This window comes from Lepisma saccharinum, chromosome 6 (genome assembly GCF_977018435.1).
Source record: "Lepisma saccharinum chromosome 6, izLepSacc3.1, whole genome shotgun sequence".
In the NCBI taxonomy this organism is placed as follows: domain Eukaryota; kingdom Metazoa; phylum Arthropoda; class Insecta; order Zygentoma; family Lepismatidae; genus Lepisma; species Lepisma saccharinum.
This window is the reverse complement of record NC_139234.1, coordinates 24,681,848-24,704,098: the sequence shown is the minus strand read 5'-3', so window position 1 is coordinate 24,704,098 and position 22,251 is coordinate 24,681,848. Positions and strand designations below refer to the sequence as shown.

Here is a 22,251-nt window from a genome sequence, read left to right as displayed (position 1 = left end):
TGTCAATTGATGAATTAAAAGTGAAAGTGATCTTGTCTGATCTTCCAAATTGATGCATTTTAGTGCATCACACGGAACTTCATATCATAAAAATACCCTTTAATACATTCCTATGTGTATTTTGACACACTAAAAGGTGCATCATTTGCAGTTTATGCACGTTAACGTGTTATTGAAATCAAAATATATGTGTCAATTGACACGTTTTGGGTTCTGTGTGTAGGCATAGTTGTCAGGGGCGGCGCCAGGGGGGAACGGAGTGGGTCATGTTCGACTCAAAATCCCACTGCCCCTCCCTACCAAAATGTAACTTTGTGAACTTGTTAAACAACAACGTGAAGATGGAAACCACGTGAAACTAAAACTTTGCCGCAATTGTTGACTACAAAAGCTGTATCGTTTAGCTTTTCATGAAATTTACAAATTAGTAGTAGCTAATTGCGGTAACAGTTCCGACATCTAGTGCGCCTTATCTCTTGTGACAGAACCTTTTCCTTGCCTTCTCGTCTCAACAAGAGCGTCTGACCGATCTTGCCTTATTTAGCTCCAGAAAGGGAAACTGCGAAAGAAGTTGATTTGGATACTGTAAAGTTAGATCGATTTGGTTTATTTTACTTTGCTTTTTGTGCCACAAATGGGATGAGTGGACACTCACAAGAACACCCAGGCCTGGATTCGAACCCGGGACCCCTGGAGTTGTAGCGCGATGCGCTAACCACTCCACCACGGCGGCCGCCGCTGTAAAGTTTGAGCATTAAAATAGAAGTCTCCTACGTAAATTTTCAATAATGCTGAAATTCCGTAATTTAGTTTTATATCAGGCATACTGTTTTCGTATTATCATATGTCCAGTTTACATAGACTATTACTTTATATCATGATGGAAATGTAATTGGGTGATTTCTTTCACCTATTTCATGTAAATGCCCACCATTATTGACTTCGCACGCACGAGCTCTTGCCGCAACATTCATCATGATACGTGTCACGGATGTTTTCTGCACGGATATTCTCCTTGAGCTCATGGATTGTCTGGGGTTTGTTAACATACACCCGTTCTTTGAGGTATCCCCAAAGAAAGAAAGTCTGCTGCTGAAAAATCTGGCGAACGTGGAGGCCAGTGAATCTCTGCATTTCGTGAAATGATTCGGTGACCAAAAATAGTCCGAAGGAGCGCCATATCGTGTCCCTGGCTGTGTGTGTACTGAATGGTGGCCAAAAAATTTTCCCGTGTGTCTATTTTCTAGATAACAAAGACATTAGATATTCCCATAATTAACATAGTCATTATTCAACCGCGTCATGAAATATAACACATTTTCGATACATTTGAATTCGTGCAACTTCTTTTTACTCCAATATTTAAACTTCCTGTTATTGAATAAGAAATAATTGTTTGGATCGCATATTAGCAACGTGATTATCAAAATACATTTTTACTTGAAGATGCGGCCACCCAAATCTTTGGTTGATTGAGTTTGTGTTCTAAGTGCAAAGTAAGGTTAATCGGGACTGGACCTACGGTTGAAAGTGGGATCCGAACAATTTGTGCCTCCAGCGGGTATCGAACCCGGACCTCTTGATTAAAAGGCGACAACGTTACCACTACGCCATCGGGGAGGTCCACCCAAATCTTAGCATTCATCCACATCATATCAGGAAGTCTTGCACAGACAGTCATAGGAGTACATGAACTCTCACAATTTCAGTTACATTAATAATGCATAATTAGAGTACAAGTTTGGTTAATTTCCTTCTGATCTGTTAGCGGGGGTGGGGGAGGGTTAGGGGGCTGGTGTTGTCAATGTTACTGTGCCATGAAAACCAATCTTAAATGTCTTCCAGCTGCAAAATGTTGGGAATCTGTTAAACATTTCTTTAGATCCACTTGACAAAGTGTTGAAATATTTGAACACCCGAAATCAAGACTATTCTTACTGGTTTGAGAATCGTGGATGTTAAAAAATGATAAGAATAACTCTTTTTGTGTGTAGTTGACCATTCTTGATCCAAAGAAACCAATTTTAGACGAGGAAGTTTAAGTAGAAATGAAAGACCATTACGGATCCAGATTGATACTTTTTCCTTTTCACAATTTCTTCATATTTCAATCTCGAGATTTCAGAGTACTTTCCTTGAGCTTAGACTACGCTACGTCTCTCCACCATTTCCCCTCCAACCCCCCCCCCCCATCAGAGCTACACCATATCTAGTTCCCCCACACCCCACCGAGTTCCCTTTCGGCACTTAGAAAAATCAATACCAGGCAACGAAGCTTAAAAACATGCGTCAACACGGCTTCTGTTTGTAGAGACTAAATGTCCGACCTCCCACTATAGTATCGCAGTAGGAGCCGTCCCCCTTGTAGACCAATGTGAGTTCAAACGTTCCCCCCGCCCTTCTACGCTGACTACCATTATTCTCTCCCCCATCACATTACTGGTTCTCATCTCTTCCTGTTTCCCTCCCCTTTTCATTGGCTCATTTGAATTATGAAAACAACGGCAGTTTATACTGGGAATGTTAATGTAAGCTAACTATAGATGTGAAGTTAAATTCGATGAAGGTCTTTTTTGGACGATTCGAAACTTGCTTTAGAAGTCTTTCAGATTACGCTGACAAGAAAATCTCTTTGTCAAACTCTCAAGCTTGAATTATTGTGGGAAATATTATTTTTTATATGAATATCTCTATAGTTTATTGGAGGGTAACAAATTCCCTCTAAATAATACATATATATTACAGTCGACCCTAAGTAGAGGCAGGGGCACCGTTCCCACCCCATCCCCCGCTTCAGGTGCGCGCGCCAAGCAAATCGCGTAATGGAAATACATTTTACTATAATAGTGAAATTTTAATGCTTCATGCTTGGAAGGTAACTCCAAAGAGACAGGCTATTTTGACTGAATTCATTATCTGGGCGTTGAGAAAAAAGTAAAACAGTGTTATAAATACTACAATATCAATCAAAATAGTACATATATAATAATGATAAATAATATACCTTTATTTTTTTATTGGATTCAGCTCTTATACCAGCTCTGCACCAAGTATCCTACATAATTGAATCCTGCATCTTATTGTTACACCAAATTACAATTTCTTGAATATACAATCATCATCCCACTTTCGTAAAAATCTAAAAATTATAAATACAATTGTAATATCTTGTATTAAAGAGGATAAAGAAGTTGGTGGAGTTGTACCTATTTTAATTAGATTTTTATAAAAGGTCGCCGTTTGTTTGGTATAAAGAGGGCACTGATCGTGATGAGCATCCTCCTTGTCTAGTTTTCATTTGCTCATTCGTGAATTAACTAAATTACTACCATGCAAGTGGTGATTTGATTTGATGTGAACTGATCTCAATCTTATATTGAATGTACGAAACAATGCATCGAAGATTTCGTGTTCAATGAACACTGTTCATTTCCTGTCCTAGGCCAACTTATTTCTAGTGTCTGTCCTTTCATTAGTTTCATCTGATCATATTTCAGCCTTATCTTCGCTAGTAGCCAAAAGAGGCATGAAAGTTACATAAAAATGTGAAAAATGCAAACACCATTTTAAACTCATTTCATTACAATATTGCTTTCAGTTTATGCAGCACGATAATTTCAAGTAAAAGCCTGAAATAAAGAAACTTTCCATGATAAATCCTTTCAAATAGGATCTGTGAATACTTCCAGACTCCGCCACCAGGGGTCCAATGTTGAAAAAAATCAACGTGGATTAGACGAATAGCACGGTAAAGTAGGTCATTCGCATCGAGGTGCCCTTTTTTGTGATACTTCAGAAAAGTTCGATGGTTTCTCGAGTTATTGTGTCTGTTTTGTGGATACTGAAGAATTCCGCATTAATTAATGTTGTAAGTACATTTAATTACGCACATACTTTATGTGTTGTTTCTTGTTGAAAGAAGTTAAGTTGCTTTATCTGACCTTGTACACACATTTCGAAAGAAAGTAAGTTATTTTTCGTACCATTTTTGACTGTCTTGCGTTCTATGCAACCTGATGAAACAAAGTAACGTTTATGTCCAAGTTCAAATTGCTTTATTTTCATTTTTATGAGCATGTTTCACAGATTTCTGCTTGTTTCTTTCAACATATTTAAGTAATTTCACTCGCAAAGTTTGCGTGTGGAATAGGACGGTTATATTACATTTGTTGTCTGTCTTGTTTGATATCCTATGTACATTTTCTCTTGAACTTGGTTCAAATAAGTGACAAGAAAAGAGGAACTACAAACGAAGCAATTTAACAAACGTTCGCATGATATGAAACATGTCGAAAGGTACTAGAGGAATGGAACAAGGCTCTTTGACCTTGACATAAAAGTTGTACGTGTTAGAGCACAATTCGTGTAAAAAGGTTTCTCATTTGAACCTAACCTAAGCAAAAGTAACATGTTATATTTATATTGTGGGCGTTATAAATGTACATTAGAATTTATAACATTGGTCATTGTAAAAATATTCATCGTACAAAATATGGAGTGATAAGACGCTTTCTTCCTCAAGAGAGGAATAATGACTTTGCATTGAAACACTCGTAATATAGCTTTACAGCAATTTCATGTACGGTGGACTGTATAAATGTTACCAGCTAATCACGAGTCAAATTTAGGTTGCAAAATTGCTCTATTTTAATATAATCTGGACACTTCCTTTCACCTATTTTATTTTATCTTCATGCTATTTTCGTGTGTACAGAATCGTAGCAGGGTTGAGTTTTATAGCTTTTTTTAAAGATGGTTTTTCAGTTTTGGATCTTTCGTGAACACTTTTTAGTTACAGAGCGTGTCAATACAATTACTTAAAATCACAGCCGCGTGCTTTCTACCCATTATCTGTATTTAGAGCTCTCAAAATGTGTTTTAGGAGAGGTTTAGCTGCTGAAAGAATGCTGTCGCTGGTGTCAAATCACGTCCAAAGAGTCGTCCCATTCATTTCTCATTGCGGTTAACCTCATGGAACAACCAGTTGCACCAACTTATAAGGACCCTTGGGGCAAGAGGCCACCCAATAATTTGTTGTGTTCTTATTACAATTATTATTATTATATTTGTTATCGCGTTTACTGAAATCAATACATAACAGATTTTTTTTTAAAAAAAATAGTTAGGATAAAGTTGGTGGGCAATAATTTTATAATATATGGAAGGGAAATGTATGAATTTTTTTTGTGAACTTAGCAATGCAAGTGTTTGAGCCCACCCAATGGTTTTGAAAAGTTGGCACGGACAATTATGGGTTGTAATGAACTCATTGAAAGTAAAATGGTTTGTTACAACCCACAAGGGACCGTGAGTGTACAAATTAACTACATTAATTATTAAATCAACTACTGAATGAATACCAAACCATAATACTGTCCAGGGCGCCACAGTCCCCGTAGCTAGATGAATTGCCCACGTTTTAGGCAGATCTGGCCCCATATATATACACAGAGATATTGGGTTGGATTCAACTTAGCAGCTCAAGGATGGTTATAATTTAGTTATAATTTAATTGTTACTATTTATTTATTATTAATAAATGCCTTTGAAATGCAGCCAATAACATTTTCACTGTAAATAGTTTGGATCTAAGTATTGGCTTGATGTGCATTCACTAGTCTATATTAACCATAACAATTTAACCATTTTTAAAACTCCTACTTTTGTGCGCAGGAGTTGCCTCCCCCCCCAAAATTGAATTCGACGCAATAGCAACGTTCTGTATGAGGATAACTCCATTTCGAGATTTATTTGAAATGAACTCCAAAACTCCGTTATCGCACGTGAGTCTATAATTATATCCACAAAACTGACATCAAGCTTGTACTGATTTGCATGATGAGTTTTTTTTTCCCACTCTGCCTTTGTGTTCCAAATTTCACATCTTCCTCTTGCTCGGCAAGAAAATAAATATAGAAACGCAGAAAATGATACTCAGTACATACGCATGAGTGGAGATGGCAAATACAAATACGAGAGGAAAAAAATCTGCCATTCCATGCATTAAAAACGTTTATATTACTTCCAATTTGTTTGCCCTTGTCGACCTGCTATCAAACTTTCCCCATTCCACCTTCCCCCGCATTGAAACTAATTTTGCAATTGTTTTTGCAGGGCTGAAAGAACACGGAAACCTCAGCATTAACCTTCATGGAAGTTTTTGTTTGCGGAAAAACGGCTGCTTTGTTTGCCCTGGCCTTTAAACAAATATAAGAGTCATGTTGATGTGGAATATGCTTTCGTGTTGCTGATCAGACTTGTGTATGCGCGCGTGCGTGCGTGTGTGCTTGTGAGAGGGAGGGAGTCAGTCGAAACTGTTTTTATTACCATTATCCATCGTTCTCTTTGTATTTTGTGAAGTCAAAGAAAGATTAGCTATAAACTCTTCCCATGACAGTAGATTTTGGATTTTTCTCTATTATTTTCCAGCGTAGAATTCTCATTTTGTACCCTAGAGATTGGATTCTCTAGCCATTTATTCACCATCCGTGTAAAACGTAAAGAGATAAAAAAAATTATGGTCATGGGGGGTAATAATGCTCGGCGATGTAATACGGAACAGGTATTATGTTTAATGCCACGAGATGGCAGCTAAATATAGTTTAAAACCTTTCAGGCATTTGGAAAGAAAGCTCTTGCTACACATTTTGTAATTTCATTTCAGTATTGATGATAAAACGTGTTTCATGTACTGATGATGCAAACTCTTGGATATTTGTCAACCCACTGCTAACGTACTAGTACCATATCTTGTTTCACTCTTGCATTTGCAATATTAAGAATCATGAATAATGAAAATGCTTAAGTAGGATTAGAGAAAATAGTTACGTTGTGATTATCAGGTTTTAAAAAATGACTTCCGTTCGAACATTCTTATAAGTAAAAAGTATGATAAAAATAATCATGTTTCTGAAAAAATGGAAATAATTATCACTTCTTTCTTCATGATTTATAGAAAGTAAATAATAATCATAATCGTATAACTATATTTCTTCAGATCAAGATCTTTCATCCCCTTCCGAAGTACAAATAAGGAATCTGGGGACTCCATTACATGTCGAGACAGACTTCCTTGCGATGGCAATTAGTGTGTGTGCGCATTGAAATTGTATCCATGGACGACTGAGGATTTTTTCTTTGAAGTGGCAAGCAAGACATTAAAAATATTGCCTCTCCCTCGAAAGACACTGCTTCAGTTTTTAGTTACAACCTGCGACAACCCTGTATTAACCTCACCTGCAATTATATAAGTCTCTTGCGATAATAGAGTCGCAGTGGTCCAGTCGATTGGGCGTCTGGCTGCCACGCGGGAAACCCGGGTTTGATTTCAGGTGGGAATTTTTCCAGCATAGATCGGTTCTGGGACTCACGAGTGTTGGCGACCGGAGCATGGTGCTGATAACATAACCTCTACAAATGGTCGAGATTATGAATGTGTGTGTGGGGATGGGCTATTTCCATATCAGGCCTGTAGCCAGAATTTTATTTCGGCTGGAGGAATCTCATCCCTTATCAGCAGCCGCCATCTAAAGATGAGGGGGTGTAGAAGCCCGGAGGTGAATTTCTAAGTATATTACAACTTATTATACAAGTTGTTTAATTCTGCTAAGGAAGTAAAGTTAATTATGACTGTACACATATTAAATCAGATATTTGTAGGATTTCGGTTGGGGGTCCAATCCCCCCGAGCCCTCCCCATGGACCTGCCTGCGCAGGGGCTACCTTTACCTTTACAAGGGGGAATGGCCCCTATGTCCCCTTTCCTGGTAGAATACATGTAGGATGTGTTGATGCCAACTCCATCTGTAGTTTTTTTTTTATGGCGTCGAGAATGTAACTGTTAAAACATTGATCATGATATTTGAGTGGAGCGCATTCTCTCTATTTAATGCAGACCTGGTTCTTTTCACATCTTTCAAAGTTTTTCTTCAAAAGGTGAAAAAACAGGCAGAGTCTATTCAGAACAAGCTTTAAAAAAACAACAACTATAATAACATTCATGGAGTAGTCACGGGGCTCTCCGGTATTGAAGTAAAAGTAAATGAGATTGGACAGTATGAAAAGGTGAGAGTAGTGGATCTCTCTGATCACAAGCGAGAGGGCAAAAGCGAAAAGGTTCCGAAACCGATGCTCCTTTCACGAGAAGCGGGAAAAAAAAACATGAAAAGAAGCGGAGGTGGTTCTGAATCTCCGTTCGAAGTCCATTCGCGGGAACAGCCGTCCCCGCCATCAACTTTCCGACCCGCCACTTATCTAAATTAGACCCGACTTGGCTTTCATAGGGCAATACCTCCACCGTGCCCTTTATGGGAAAGCGGTAACGCCAGTAACCCGTCCCTAAAAAGCCAAGGGTGTTCCTTTCATCGAGACCCCACCTCTCCAGCAACTGTGGCTTTTCGCAAAGCTTTCAGGCTGTGATTAGACCAACGTCCACAATCTGCTCTCTCCCTCTCTCGTTCTCTTTTGGAACGTTCATTTCCCTCCCCTATTCGTTCCACTTTTGGTGGATTTTTGAACCCGTTTCTCTTCCTCTTTAGACGTGATTCATGAAATCTTCACAGTACGCCGTTTTTTCGCTTTCGCCATCATTTTTTTCCAATTTATGCACTGGCAAAAAAACCAAAAAAACACTGTATACTTGGAAACGAAGCACAGTGCACAGATACAAAGGTGATAGATGACTCTTGTGCATGAAGGGACCTGACTCTGAAATTATACTCTGCAGCCTCTTTTTTTTTTTTTTTTTGAAAAATCATCTGATTCAGAGGAGCTGCATGCATGTTCATATGTGTATCCATGGACAACCAAAAATAGAAATAAACAACCCATTTCGTATTTTTCAGGAACCAGAGTCAATGAACATCATGATTGCATGTTCTATTAAAATACTTCATTGCTTTGGAACATCTGGCCAACGTTTAGGTACAAGAACTATGGATAAAAGCAGCATACAAGGAAAACTTTCCGGAAAACCATTTGCACGAGATATAGTATGCACTGAAACATGTGATGTAGAAGTGATGAATAAATATGAATCACAGCTGAGAGAATAGAGATGGTAAAAGCTTCACGAATGCCCCATATTTATTCAACGCAGAATCCTTATTCTCAATCTCGCATCGAATAAAGTACTCAGGTTATCTTAAACAGAGCCATCTTTGTTTCCAACGTGGAGTCTCCTTTCTCTTTCTGTCTAGGCTAGGAAATAGCACATGTTTGACCCTTACAAGAGTGGGAATTGTAGCTTTCCTGGGGACGTGATTCGAACAAGTGTTTTCGGGTTACCAGCCAGATAAAAACGGCGTTAGCTTCCAACGTTTCGAGCGCATGCATTGATCTCTTCATCAGGAAATGTTGATTGGAGATCAAGTGTGTCCGTAAAAGTACAACATCACCGAGATCCCGAGCGAACCAATCACAAGACACACATTTAACCTCACACTTGGTCTCCAATCAACATTCCCTGATGGTGAGAGCAATGTATTCGCTCGAAACGTTGGAAGCTAACGCCTATATCCTGGCTGATAAACCGAGAACACTTGTTCGCCTTACAAGAGTGTTCTACGCGTCAAAGCAGGTGGCTGGAAGAGCCAATCAGAAGAGAATGTTCTTGAAATAGGCTCCCGCTCATATGTCAAATAGCGCCAGCCTTAGTTTCTAACTCCTTCTTTGTGGTTTTTGTGTAATTTCGTCCCGCGAACCCTAACAAAAATGATCATACCTTGACTTGGACGGGTATTTGGGAGTAAAGGAGGCAGAAGATCGTTGTTACTTACATCACCTCCGATATGGGGCCCGTTCCGAAAGTCGCACGAGTTTAACGCGTTAAACGAGTTATGGTAACTGGCTGTCCCATAAGTGCTTCCGTGCGTTTTGTGAGTTTCATTATGCTGTCCCAAAAGTCGCATTCCGTGCGTTTCGTGCAAGAACGAGATTCACCAAACGCTCGGGCCAGGAGGCTGGTTTGTTCCGTGAGAATCGTCTGCTGCCTACAGACAACGCGCGTACTGTTGGATTGAAACTGCACTAGTTCGGAAAATGTATTTTAATTTTAACAGATAGCGAGTTGAAGCAACATGCATAAGATGAGTATGCCTTGACCGTTCTTAGGATGTGATTAAAATGAGCAACAGTGTCCACAGTAGAGTTTATTTTTGCCATAAGGACATTCCTTCCGCTGACGCCATGCGGAAACTTTCTCTAAACAAAACGCTGCGCCTGCGCTTTCGCCTAGAGTGTCCCATAAGTCTGTAAAATAACTGGTTTCACCAGATTCACGAGCCCAGTTATTTTCGTTGAATGCGTTCGTTTCGTTAAGACTTTCGGAACGCACCCAGGGTAAAGTCAGGGCATTGCCCAGGAGCGAATCCAGTGCCGAGTTTTGGAGAGGATAGTAGTTGCTTTAACCAATTTGATTATCACAGTTAATAACAAAGTTGAAGTTATCTTTTTAATTAAAATGAAGCATGAACTGAACTATTACAAAACCATGTACAAGTTAAAGATAAACTTTCAAGACCTTAACGAAACACGACCTTTCTTCACCCTTCTGGTACTTCGAGAACAAAGTAGCCCCTTCCGAAAAGTTGCACTCGCCTTATCGGCTTCCTGTTATGCTAGACGCTTGCAACAATGGGCCTCCGCAATGGTCATTTTACTAGCTCGTCAACGGTATAATTGTTTAAGGCGAGCGCTATTTTACCTTGTCAGCGAGTTGGAAAGAGTGAGAGTCAGAGACACGTGGAACGTCCATTGTTGTGAGGAAACAGAAATGAAGAAGATAGGGAAATGTGAATGAACCCTCCCCCCTTCCCCCTTCCCCCAAATCCGCTCCTGGCAATGCTCGAAACAGACCGCTACCTTTCATCTAAGAAGGTGGCCAAGAAGAAGAACGTAACAGCTCGTAATTTCCATTCACGGCCAAAGGTGGGGGTTATGTGATCAGCACCAAGCCCCTGCCCGCCTTTAGCTCCCAGAGTTTCTGCCGCGTACCCACTTTATACGACGCTGGGTGGGCGCCGGAGCAGCTTGAACAGGTGGAAAAAATTCCGGTTCTCCCCCACCGAGGATCGAACCCGGATCTCTCGCATGATAGTCAGACGCCCTAACGACTTTTTTCCCCTCAAAAGGAATACCCATCCCCTAATCGGTAGTATCCTCTGTTTTTCACACTTGCTCAATTTTCTCTATATTCTCTGTGTATGAAAACATCCATGTCCAAACCGGGATTTCAAACTCGGGACCTTCTCTGGCTTTGTAGCGCGCTGCGCTGACCACCTCGCCACGGAAGTCGACATCTACTATATGCTTCCATCGGATATCGAGCCCAGGACCCCTTGATTGCAAGAGAAGACGTTACCACTACGCCATCGGGAAGGCTTGTTTTGATCTGATTTCATTTGATTGATTTGCCTTATTTTACTTCGCTTCTTGAGCTACTTTTGGTTAATTTGCGAAGATGGTGATGAGTGATGATATGATGAAATTGATGAATAAACATTCACAAACATCCATGCCCAGACCGGGATTCGAACCCGGGATCCTTGGCGTCGCAGCGCAGGGAGGTTTGTTTTGTGGGGCGATATCTTTAAAAGTCGAGACTACGTACTCACCTACCCCTAATGACTGAGCTACCGCGGTTTACCAAGAGTAGTACAGACCAATTAATACATTATGAAAATATCCTTATTAATTCAGGTTTGACATGTCGAGCATAAAAATAATGGAGTCAGTTTCTATTGAAAATACACTTCTATCTTCTATGCTTGAAGAGCTTACCTGAATGCGAGCCTCTGGAAGTCCAATCTTTTCAGCGAGCCTTTCTCGCGCGAACACGTCAGGGTAGTGCGTACGTTCAAATTCTGAAAGAGAAGAGAAAACTACTCTAAATTCCTGAAAAAAGTAAAACAGCTAATTGGCAAGATAGTGTTTTAATAGAACACTAAATAAACTTAGGAGAAAGAAATGGCCTAATGAATGAAATGTGTTTCATAAAACAAATTTAGTTTACATTACATTTTGCTTGTAAATATTATTACTCGTATTTGTAAAAAAATATTGCTTCGTTTCATACCAAGAGCCCCTGCACCGAATTGCCTGGGAGGCAATTACTCACGCACGCGCGCACACACATAGCACTTGTCTCCATTGTGACGTAATATCTCATTAACCAATGTTTGTTCACTACCTCTGATTGATTCACTTGTGTGTAAGAGCCTTGGGCAGTGAAGAAATAACCAATGATAATATATAATCCTTGAAATAACTTTAGAATAAAGCCAGAAGATTTGTGTGACTGTTTTGATTTACTTATTTAAGTTGGGATTGTAGTACCAGTAACTATGAAGATGTGGATATGACAAGGATATTTGTGAATATCTGAAAGGTTGTACTTAGGTGTGTATAATAGAAGCTGTCACGATAGATTACATTGGAAGGAAAATAGAAGCGAAGAATCTGCTAAGGGAAAAATAAACTATGCTTATTCACTGATAATGCGGTAGATGGCAGTACTATTTGTTTCTTCGTTATTTGTTGAAACTCTATTACACTAAATATCTTATGGTACTTGAAATTTACAGAAAAATGAAGAAATGAGTCCACGACGGACAAAAGACAATGTAATATGTTTATTTGTGGATAGGGGCCTCGTCAGTTCATTAATAAGAGGATATCTAATAAACATTAAAGTGGCAAGAATGTATGAGAAGCAGTGTCGGAACAGTTTTACAAAACTTCACTGTTCGTGTTGCGGTTGCTTGGTTAACTGTCGTCTGTCAATAAACATAAGTCCTAAATTACAAGATAAGAAGGCCAAAATAAATATCTTCACTACTTGTTTGTATGAAAAACTAACAATTAGCTCCAAGTAGCTTATAACGAGGAATATGGGAGGAAAATAACTTCTGAAGTTTTAGTCCAAGATTTTCCAGAGGAAGATCTTATATGTGTGCCTTATCCAAAGAAGCAAGGACATGATCCGCTTGCCTTGTTTTCATCCATCTCTCAAGAAGCACCAGTAGGACTTACTAAGCTAGTCCTATATTACTTTCAAAACTAAATATAACGAAAAGCGAATATAGAAATAGCGAGGAACCTCAAAAAGGAAATGAAGAGCAAATGGGATTTGACTTGTACTCGGTTTCAGAAAAGGAAATCTTTTGCCTTTTGCTTCAAAGACGAACATCCTGCGAGTCTGTGAAAAGGACTCGGGGGGGGGGGGAGGTGAGGGGTGGAGCATGTATCCTCCATCGTTATGTTCTTAGGAAGACGCTAAACATTCAACCTCTGAAACATTCGTCCTACTTCAGGGATCTACCTAAACGAATGTTCACTACACATACAAAGCACAGTATAAGGCATCCCCTTTCAGCTAATGAGATTAAGATGGGATTTCAGACTGGCCTCGGGAGGGTTCCAACAACTGCGAATGCCAGAAGACGAATGATATGATAAGGAAGTAACATATGAGATTTTCACTTTTGAAGTCACAAGCTCACCCCTCCTTCAGTAACTCTGTATTTACTCTGCTGCGGATATGAGGTTTAATAATGCGAAGTTGGAAGCTTTCCAGGTGGAAAGACCTCTCAAGCAGAATATGATCTTTTGGAGACGTCATTAAGTTCAAAATGGAACTCTCGGGAGAAGGATAAGATATACCTGGGTATATATTCAAAGGAAAACAGATATTATATGGTGACTTTCGTGTGATTATGCTCTCTAGGAAAGCAGAAATACGGGACTATAATTGGTTTATACGTTTCTTTTAGAATTAATTGACTAACGTATGGATATGTATTTTTGAAATTTGACTTTTCGTATTTGGATATCGTTCTACATCACAGTTGTACTTACTAGGCAAGAGAAGTACTAGAACAGTATAGGCATACTTATTTCCTCAAAGGTAGGCCAAAAAACTTCCTAGTGTTCTGTCGATGCTGTCCATACGCTGTAATGTACTACAAAAGTCAGCAAACTGGGAAAAAATGTTTCGTGTGAATATCTAACTTAGTTGACAGAATCTGTAATGCATTGCCGCACATTCGCTGACTTATCAGTTTGCTGACTTTTGCAGAGGTACAGTCATCGACAATAAAAATTGGATACCTAGATCCTGAAATGCTAGCTTTCCTTCAAGGCGTTATGTGTGTTGCCTAACTCAACGGCGATAAGTAGATAGATTTTAATACCAATCAGGATCTAGGTGTCCCTTCTTTATTGTTGGTGACTGTGCAATGCAGAGTACGGATGTAGCATCAACTCGCAAAAGTTAAGGCTGACAATGTGACTCTTTGCCAGGAATGTGTTTGGTAAAACTAAGGACAGTTTTGTTCTTTAGATACTACACTCTCTCCAAGTCATCTGTGGAAGAAGCGAACGAAAATAGGTATCTGCGTAAGTAGTGACTAGAGAGCATGGGCGTCGCCAGAAATTTTTGCAAGGGGGTTCGGGCAAATGATAAAAGTTGAATAGTAGAAAAATATTAAGTATTATTGCCACGGTTATAAATGTTATTTTACAATAATAAAAATTATAAACTAACAAAAATAAATTTTATTGGAAATAATAATAATAATAATTATTATTATTTCCAATAATCGATCCACCAGACGAGTGAATACCAGCACAACTATTTTCTATTAGTTCTTTTGCATTTTATGCAGTTAGTATCTGAAATGCATTTTGATATTAAATTTTGCACGTCTCGTTCAAGAAAAGGCTTTAAATGTAAAGGGGGAATTTTTTGTCATAAAGTTTCTTGTGTGACCTCTCACCTACAACTGTAATTATTAGAATTTTGAAAACTGTGAAACCAATTGTTCTTTGGATGAAATGGTAGATTATAACCTTGTTCCTGTATTTTTCACTCAATGTTTTCGATACAATGAATTTTTACTTTGACTATTTTGTTCGAATACTAACTAAATTAACTTTATTTCTGTTCTTAACAATAAGAGTAACAAACTTTCGGCTTTCTTGTATCTTTAAATGAAAGATGTCAATTTCCAGGGGGGTCCATCGACCCGTTTGCCCCACCCCCTCCCGACGCCAATGCTAGAGCTGCAGCTATCAGCAGGTCGCACTGCTTTTGCTTCGCCCACTTGTTTCCTCCCCTTCTCTGCCGTCGTGCGCGGCGTTGCTCCACAGACTTCTGGGAGGGAGTGTACATCTAAGAGTATAAATAGTAGTTGTTCGCTCACCTTTCTCGAGCGCCTCTATCTGCTCGTTAGTAAACGACGTTCGATTCCTTTGGAGTTTCCTCTTCAACCTCAGCCTCAGTTGGGAGTCCTCGTCCGCCGACGAATTGTGCTCTGAGTTCCCGTCGGACGTGTTCTCATTGGTTCCTTCTGCGAAAGAAACAAGACGGTAGCATTACGATCACTCCGAAAATCCAAAAGATCATCCGCATACAAAATTCCTTCAACAGCGTCAATTGGGGCGGTGAACCCCAGTGCAGCAAATAAATGATTCATACACATGTGTAATTTCAGTTTGTTTAAAATTGGCTTGATGCATCTGTTAAATATTAACGGTAGGATATTGTAGAGTTCCAAGAGTAAGAACCCTTCTTACAATATAAACACAAAAAAATTCATTTTGTATTCTCTTTAATTATTATTACTATCACTGAGATGAATGTTGGGGTGCGGAAGGGAGTGTGGAGATGAAAACATGAGTGCACCCTTATGGCACCCCTCTGCCGCCGCCTCTACGTCTAACGCTATAATTTTCATGCTGGTAATTTCATCTGATTCCATTATACCCCGTACTTGTGTGAGGACACCAAATGCGCGTCACACCCGCTCGTGATTATTCAGTTTTTCCAAAGTTGCCATCTTTAATTAATCGAATTTAATGCGGATTTGCCCGGGCACAATAGCAGTACAAGGGTGGGAGAGCTATCGGTTGCAAAGGTATTGTTCCTGGCAGCAAATAATAAAGTGATCCTCGATGCCGAAGGTTTATTGCCGTTCCTCGCGCCCTCCTACTCCCTCCCCCCTTTCACAGTGTTGCAAACGTTTAGATGGGCGAAAACCCTAGATATGCCTAGTTACATTGACAGCAGAAACCCCGAGGTGGGTGCGTTCAAGCTCATATTTGCCTATTTTGATAAAGTACCCCCCCTAGTTGTTTCCCCGCCCACTTCCTCAAGTCTCTTGTTTTTTTATATATATTTGCTTCCCCTAGGGATGCAGGCCCGTACCCAGGTGAGGGACCATACCTCCCCCTCGAGCTATGAAATATTTTAATGTGAACCTATAATATCTTACGAAGATAACGTTGACTCTTTTTCCCTTGAGATTTTGCAAGAATTTCGATTTCGTACTAGCATAAATGAATGGATTTGTTGTGTAGACTACAGAAGTCTGTAGTCTACAATATTGGATTTTAGTTTTCTTGCCATTGATGCAAGGCTACCAGACGTCTCTATTTATTCCCTGTCCCGACTTTATGCCATCTGAAATCGTGATAGGAAAAAAGGCCCGTTATTATAATTTTTGTTAACTCACATTTAGACACTTTCTCTATTTAAATAATCATTGCTAATGCGTATAATTTAATTTATAAATACATTATTTTCCAAACATATAGAATTACCATGGTTGTTCAATGGTCCTGGTATAACGTAGCGTTCCAACCTGAACGCGGGGATCTTAAATAGGGATGTAACTTGCCCCTCCCGATTAGTACTATTGATGGTAGAGACAGCCCTGAACGGGCCAGGTACAAATATCTAATTTAACATTAATATAGACTCATGATTAGGTTTTATACTGAACTGAGCAATGCGAATGGCAGATGAGGGTGAAGGATAGCTTACCCTGATCGGTTTAGAAAACAGACCAATAGCTTCTGCTTCTCCGATGATTCCAAGTAAAAAGGCCCCGTGTCGCTCTCATGCGCACCTATTTAAACCCTCGCTTGGCCTCTCGTCACCTCTAGCCAGTGTTCTTATCATTTGCTGTAAAAGGCTTATCCTACACATTTCTGAGCAGGAGCTGGCTGGCAAGGTCTGCCAGGGTCAATATTTCTGAAACCGAACAGATATGCTACGATCCCGCCCTTGCAAAACAATTTTCCAAATTGAAATTGTAATCATTAAAATGTTAAAGTGAACCTTCTGCCATTCACCAAAATTTAAAAGGTATTTTATTACATGAAAAAGAGGTTACATAAAATAAAATAATGTCGGAAATAGTGTTGCCCACGAGACTAGACTTTGGCCTGTCTCGTCTCGTGGAAATGCTGTGAAATGCTGTCTCGTATCGAAAATATTCGTTTGTCTCGGGACACATGATCAATCTCGTCTCGTCTCGAATTTTTACAAGCCTGTCCCGTCTCGTCCCGTGGGCAACACTAGTCGAAAACCCTTCACCTAAAAATTAAATTGAACAAAATTGAAGCTCAAAGCTTGACTGCAGAAATAAAGTATTTTGTTTTCATTAGCCACACGCTGGAAGCGTCTTTCTAAAGGAAATGTTGTTAATTTGCGAACACGGTTCTATTCGAATTATTCTATAATTGAATGTGAATAAGCACCAAGCTGTTTGCTGTGTGGCAGCCTTCGTCTGTAAGCGACAGTAATGCTATTTGTCAGGAAAGGGGGTCTACCGGTGAGTTTTACTTTTTCCGTTACTTAGACCATAATATTACAATATAATAATTGCAATTATACAATAGTTCATTTAGCTCTATTTGCAATACTACCATAGCATTGGGGGTCACATCTAATACACCAGCATTTCGCTGAATACCGGGCCGGAGTGGTTATCACACTACGCTACGACCCTAGGGGTTCCGCTTAGAATTTCGGCCTGGGCGTGAGTGTCCCTTCATCAATTTCATCTTATCATCACTCATCCTATCGTCTCAATTAGCCAAAAGTGGCAGAAAGCGGCGTAAAAAAACCTGATTCAATGAATCTAACAGAATTTCGGAACACCTCTTTGTCCCACATTTTCGACGTGGGTACGGGCCTGTAGGGATGATATCGAGGCAAAAGGCCTCCCTGATGACGTAGTGGTAAAGTCATCGGCTTGTAACTAACGTGTTCCTGGTTCGATACCCGTTAGAGGCAGATCTGTAAATCCGGTCACAATTAGCCTATGTACGCGTAATGAAATAATCCGTGGCTCGACAGCCCTTGAAGGGCCTAGGGCCATCTCCCAACTGCCAGTCTCCCTCCCACAATCCTACCTAGAGGTGAGGAGATCTTCAAGCGTTAATGGGGTGACGTGGTGTCAGCATGTCGAACCCCCAGCCGTTATGGGAGATTTCCGAGACCGCGGGTTACGCTACTCGCTCGTAGCTCCCTAATTTCCTCACGATGATGGGTTGCCACCGGTCACGCAGGCCGAAAACGCAGAGACTGAACCCCAGGCGGACTCGAACCCATGCCGTCCCGCAGTCGGAGTTTAAAGCACAGCGCCTTAGACCGCACGGCCAAGGAGGAGGACTCTACACGCAAAATGAACTAAAACGTAATTCACCTAATAAAGCAGATTCAGCCTGTGGAGGCCTATGTGCGTTTGAAGAGCATTGTATCCATGCAACGTCATCTGTGGAAATGATCGGCAATTGCTTTAAATTTAGTGTGCAACGTAGCCTAGCTTCCTCCCCTTAGGTGATTCCACGAAAAAACATTCACCTTAGCATCCAGAGAATACACATTGTGGGAAACAGAGTTCCCAAATTTAAGTGTTGTAAAGTAACGGATTATAACGTTACTTCTATTGCAAGTAACTAACTGCGTTAGAGTTGCAGCTACTTACTTTTGAAAGTACCGATTTACTGTTAGATTCCTCAAAAAGAGTAACTGGAAATTGACGACGGAACATTCGCAAAAAAGATCCACGCTCAGACTGGGACTCGAACCAAAGACCTTCGGTGACAAGGCGGAAAGCTGACTTGCTTAAACAACATAATAAATGTAACGATTTTGCTTTCCAGGAAGAATCGTCAAGTTAGCAACACTGTGATGCATGAAAGCTACATAACTAGCTAACCAAACACTGTTCCCGGCTTCTCTCATTTCCGCTTCAACGAATTGCACAAATGACCAACCAGCGCCCCGCTGAAAAGAAACGAAATATCCCCTTATGCCGTATACATATGCAAGAGCAAACCGAAAATTCCGCGATTGGATTTCTCCATGGTTATATGTACAGCTGCCCGTAACCAGATTACGTAAGCTTTCCGAAAAGGGGTGGGGGTAGGATGTATGGAAAATTACGCAAATACCTGCCTCCCACCCCATTCCAGGGTAAAAAAAAGGGGAAAAACGAGGACGGTTTATATTATTACTGTATTTGCAACAACCGCACCACAATGGAGAGAAACGGCCAAAAGCAAGTTACGCGATTGGCGCTCCAGGGAACCAATGAGGTGAGAGCCTGGAAGGATGCGCTTCCTGGCACTCGTTCAATTAATGATCGACAGTTCTAATTATTTTTGCGGTGACGTGCTGTTATGTTAAAATTACGAGTGTTAGCGATGTTGCAGAGAGGAGACGGGGCTTGGCACTGTCTCGTATTTATTTTTTTATTCTTTTGCGGCCGACCTCCGTGGCTGAGTGGTTAGAGCAGTGAGCTATGACTGCAGGGATCCCTTGTTCGAATCCAAGCCTAAGTGTTCTTTGAGCTTGTTCATTAATCATTTCCATATCATTATTCATTCTCATCGTCAATAGTGGCAGAAAAGCGACGTAAAATAATTCAATCAACCAATCAATCTTTAATATGCGTATTTTACGTAGCGGTGCTGCCCCATTTGGCTGCTCACGACGATAACAACGAGACATAATTTGAAAAATCACCATGGATATGGAGGAAGGGAAATCGAAAGAGAGTACGTTTCAAACACGTTCGTCATTGACTTTGTTCGTGACCAAAGAAAGCAAATGCCTTTGTGTGACATAAAAATCTTGTAAAACCTTAAAAAAAATATATAAAAACCTAAAAACAAAGGCTTTTATTTAGGCGCATAAACCTAAAATAGGTTCTAACAAGCAAGATAGTTTTTTTTAGGCACTATAAAACTTCATCAGTTGTTGCGTTTTTTAACGAAACGCTGACATTACGTCGTTAGCATCGGGACGGGGTTTTGCACAGCTTAACATGGATTAATATTGTTATAACAACTAACAAAATGTATTAACTGTCTATAAGTATCCGCTCGGAATGTCTGAATAAGCCAGCCAGTAAACTCATGTTGGTTCTCAAATATCGTACCCTATAGTTTACCAAATACTCTAACGAGACGCCGATAATTATCCGATTCATCTCATCGCATTCTCGTTCTCGAGGTGTAAGGGGAGACTTACACAACGACACCTAAATATTAACCTCCCTTTAACCACATAGTATACAACCTCGACTGCATTTTGCAGGCTAGAGGGGCTCTGGTGTCTGGACTCACAGCCAATATAATCCTTTGTAGGTCTCGTGTTGTATCGTCCGCATATAATTGTGGTTGCCCCTTAATCCATGTCATCACCATTAATCCTAATATTCGCAATTAGCCAAAAGTGACAGAAATTCAAGTAAAATTAACAAAAATCAATCAATTCTCGTTCTCAATTTTTGTCTCGACAAGTCTCGAATGGCCTGGTCTCGATCTCGTCTCGATTTTTGAAAGGTTGTAGGACTCTTCGCAACATCCATGGGACTTGTGAGTCCAAACCTGGAGAAAGTGTGACAATGGAGGTATCCTCTTTACGAGAAAAGAATCGACACGGGGAAAGTAGAAATGGGGAGGATTGTGGGGCTGGGAGAGGGAACTGGTAGGAAAGGTGGTGCAGCATGGTGGGGGGCGGGGGGAGGTGGACGCAATGAACATATCTTCCGTACGAATGAACCTTCCCATCTAAACACATAATTGTGTTAGCGGTAAATTTCATCAGAGACAGGGCCCACTCTCGCGCACAGCTTCAAACCAACCCTCCGCTCCTCCCCACCTACCCTTTTATTCCGCCAAAAACTGATGGGGTGGGGTTGGGAGTATAGGGGAGAATTGCCAACAGACGCGCTGGTTGCCATGGTTACGATATCGAGGGAGGACTGTGGATGGATAGGTGGGGACGGGCGAGTAAGGTGCGAAGCGGTGGTTGCCCAGGCATGCAATGGAACGCCGATGGACACGAAATGCGATAGTCATTTTTTTCCCACCCACCCTCGCTCCGCTGTGTGTATGAGTATGTGAGAGAGAGCTGGATATCACTGGCGTTTTCGTAGAACTGTTATTTTCATGCTATTAAATTCCTCTCCCCTTTTTGTTGGAATGCTGTGGGCAAAATGAGCACACGATGCTTATATATATGTATTTATTTCTTGCCTGCGATGTATTGCTAATTTATAGGGTGATATTCCTCAAAATTGTACTTTTTTATAGTTTCCCATGAAAACTTACTGGAGATATGAAGTGAGGTGTATAGGGTTGAAGTATAGTTGTCTCCACTTTTGAAGGGCATAGTATAAGCAGAAAATACATGTCAGTGCACAAAGTCCCGTGGCGTAGAGTATAGAGAACGTATAAGAGTTATTTAAGAGAAGCATCTTGTCTTGATAAAGTTTTTCCTGTGTGGCACCTCATTTCGATTCTACGAACCTTAGAAACACGGATTTGTATCTTGAGTATATACAACCAAGCTGCTCAGGCTCACAATTAACACTAATGGATTTACTTTGTAATTACTATGAACAAAATATAGGGTGATTCATAAGTCTGTGAAACATTTTAGAAATACAGATAAGCGATACAACTTACAGTGGTAATTCTGATGATGATAGAACGATTACATTGCAGCTGGAGAATTACTCGCAATTGCTATTGGCAGGGAAGGAGTAAAGATTGTTGTTTTGCAGTAAGTTTTGGTTAGTTGGAAAATAGAACAGTTTTTAATTCAAGAAACGTAATTGATTTTCCAGTCATTGATGTACGATTAGAATTCTATCGTTCTGGTAGAGTCACTGAGCAATTCAAATTTTTGGCTAGAATAATAATTACAGTGGTTTTTGGATTTGTTGCTATGGTCGTCATTACAGTTTAAGGCAGCGGTGGGCATTTGACATGCGCAAGCAAAGTTGCTTTCGTAAGTTACTTTTTCTTCGAAAAACCGCTATGATAATCTAAATTCTGAAAGGAACTTTTCGTCTTGTTTTCTTTAGCTGTTGCCAAGGTTATCTGTGGTAGTAAATGCCCATATAAGCGTTATTTTCTTAATTTTCTGTCTCTCCCTCAATCCATATGTGA

The 22,251-nt window shown here is 40.2% G+C and overlaps 1 protein-coding gene across 1 annotated transcript in view; it reads right to left on the bottom strand.

Moving 5' to 3' along the window:
- Positions 1-22,251, bottom strand: part of toy (paired box 6 protein twin of eyeless) — a 140,586-nt gene that overhangs the window by 28,132 nt on the left and 90,203 nt on the right. Inside the window, exons 5-6 of the mRNA XM_083124604.1 lie at positions 15,201-15,347; positions 11,779-11,861 (exon numbers count right to left, since the gene is read on the bottom strand). Coding sequence (XP_082980730.1) covers positions 11,779-11,861; positions 15,201-15,347 — 230 coding nt within the window. The remainder of the gene's footprint in view (positions 1-11,778; positions 11,862-15,200; positions 15,348-22,251) is intronic.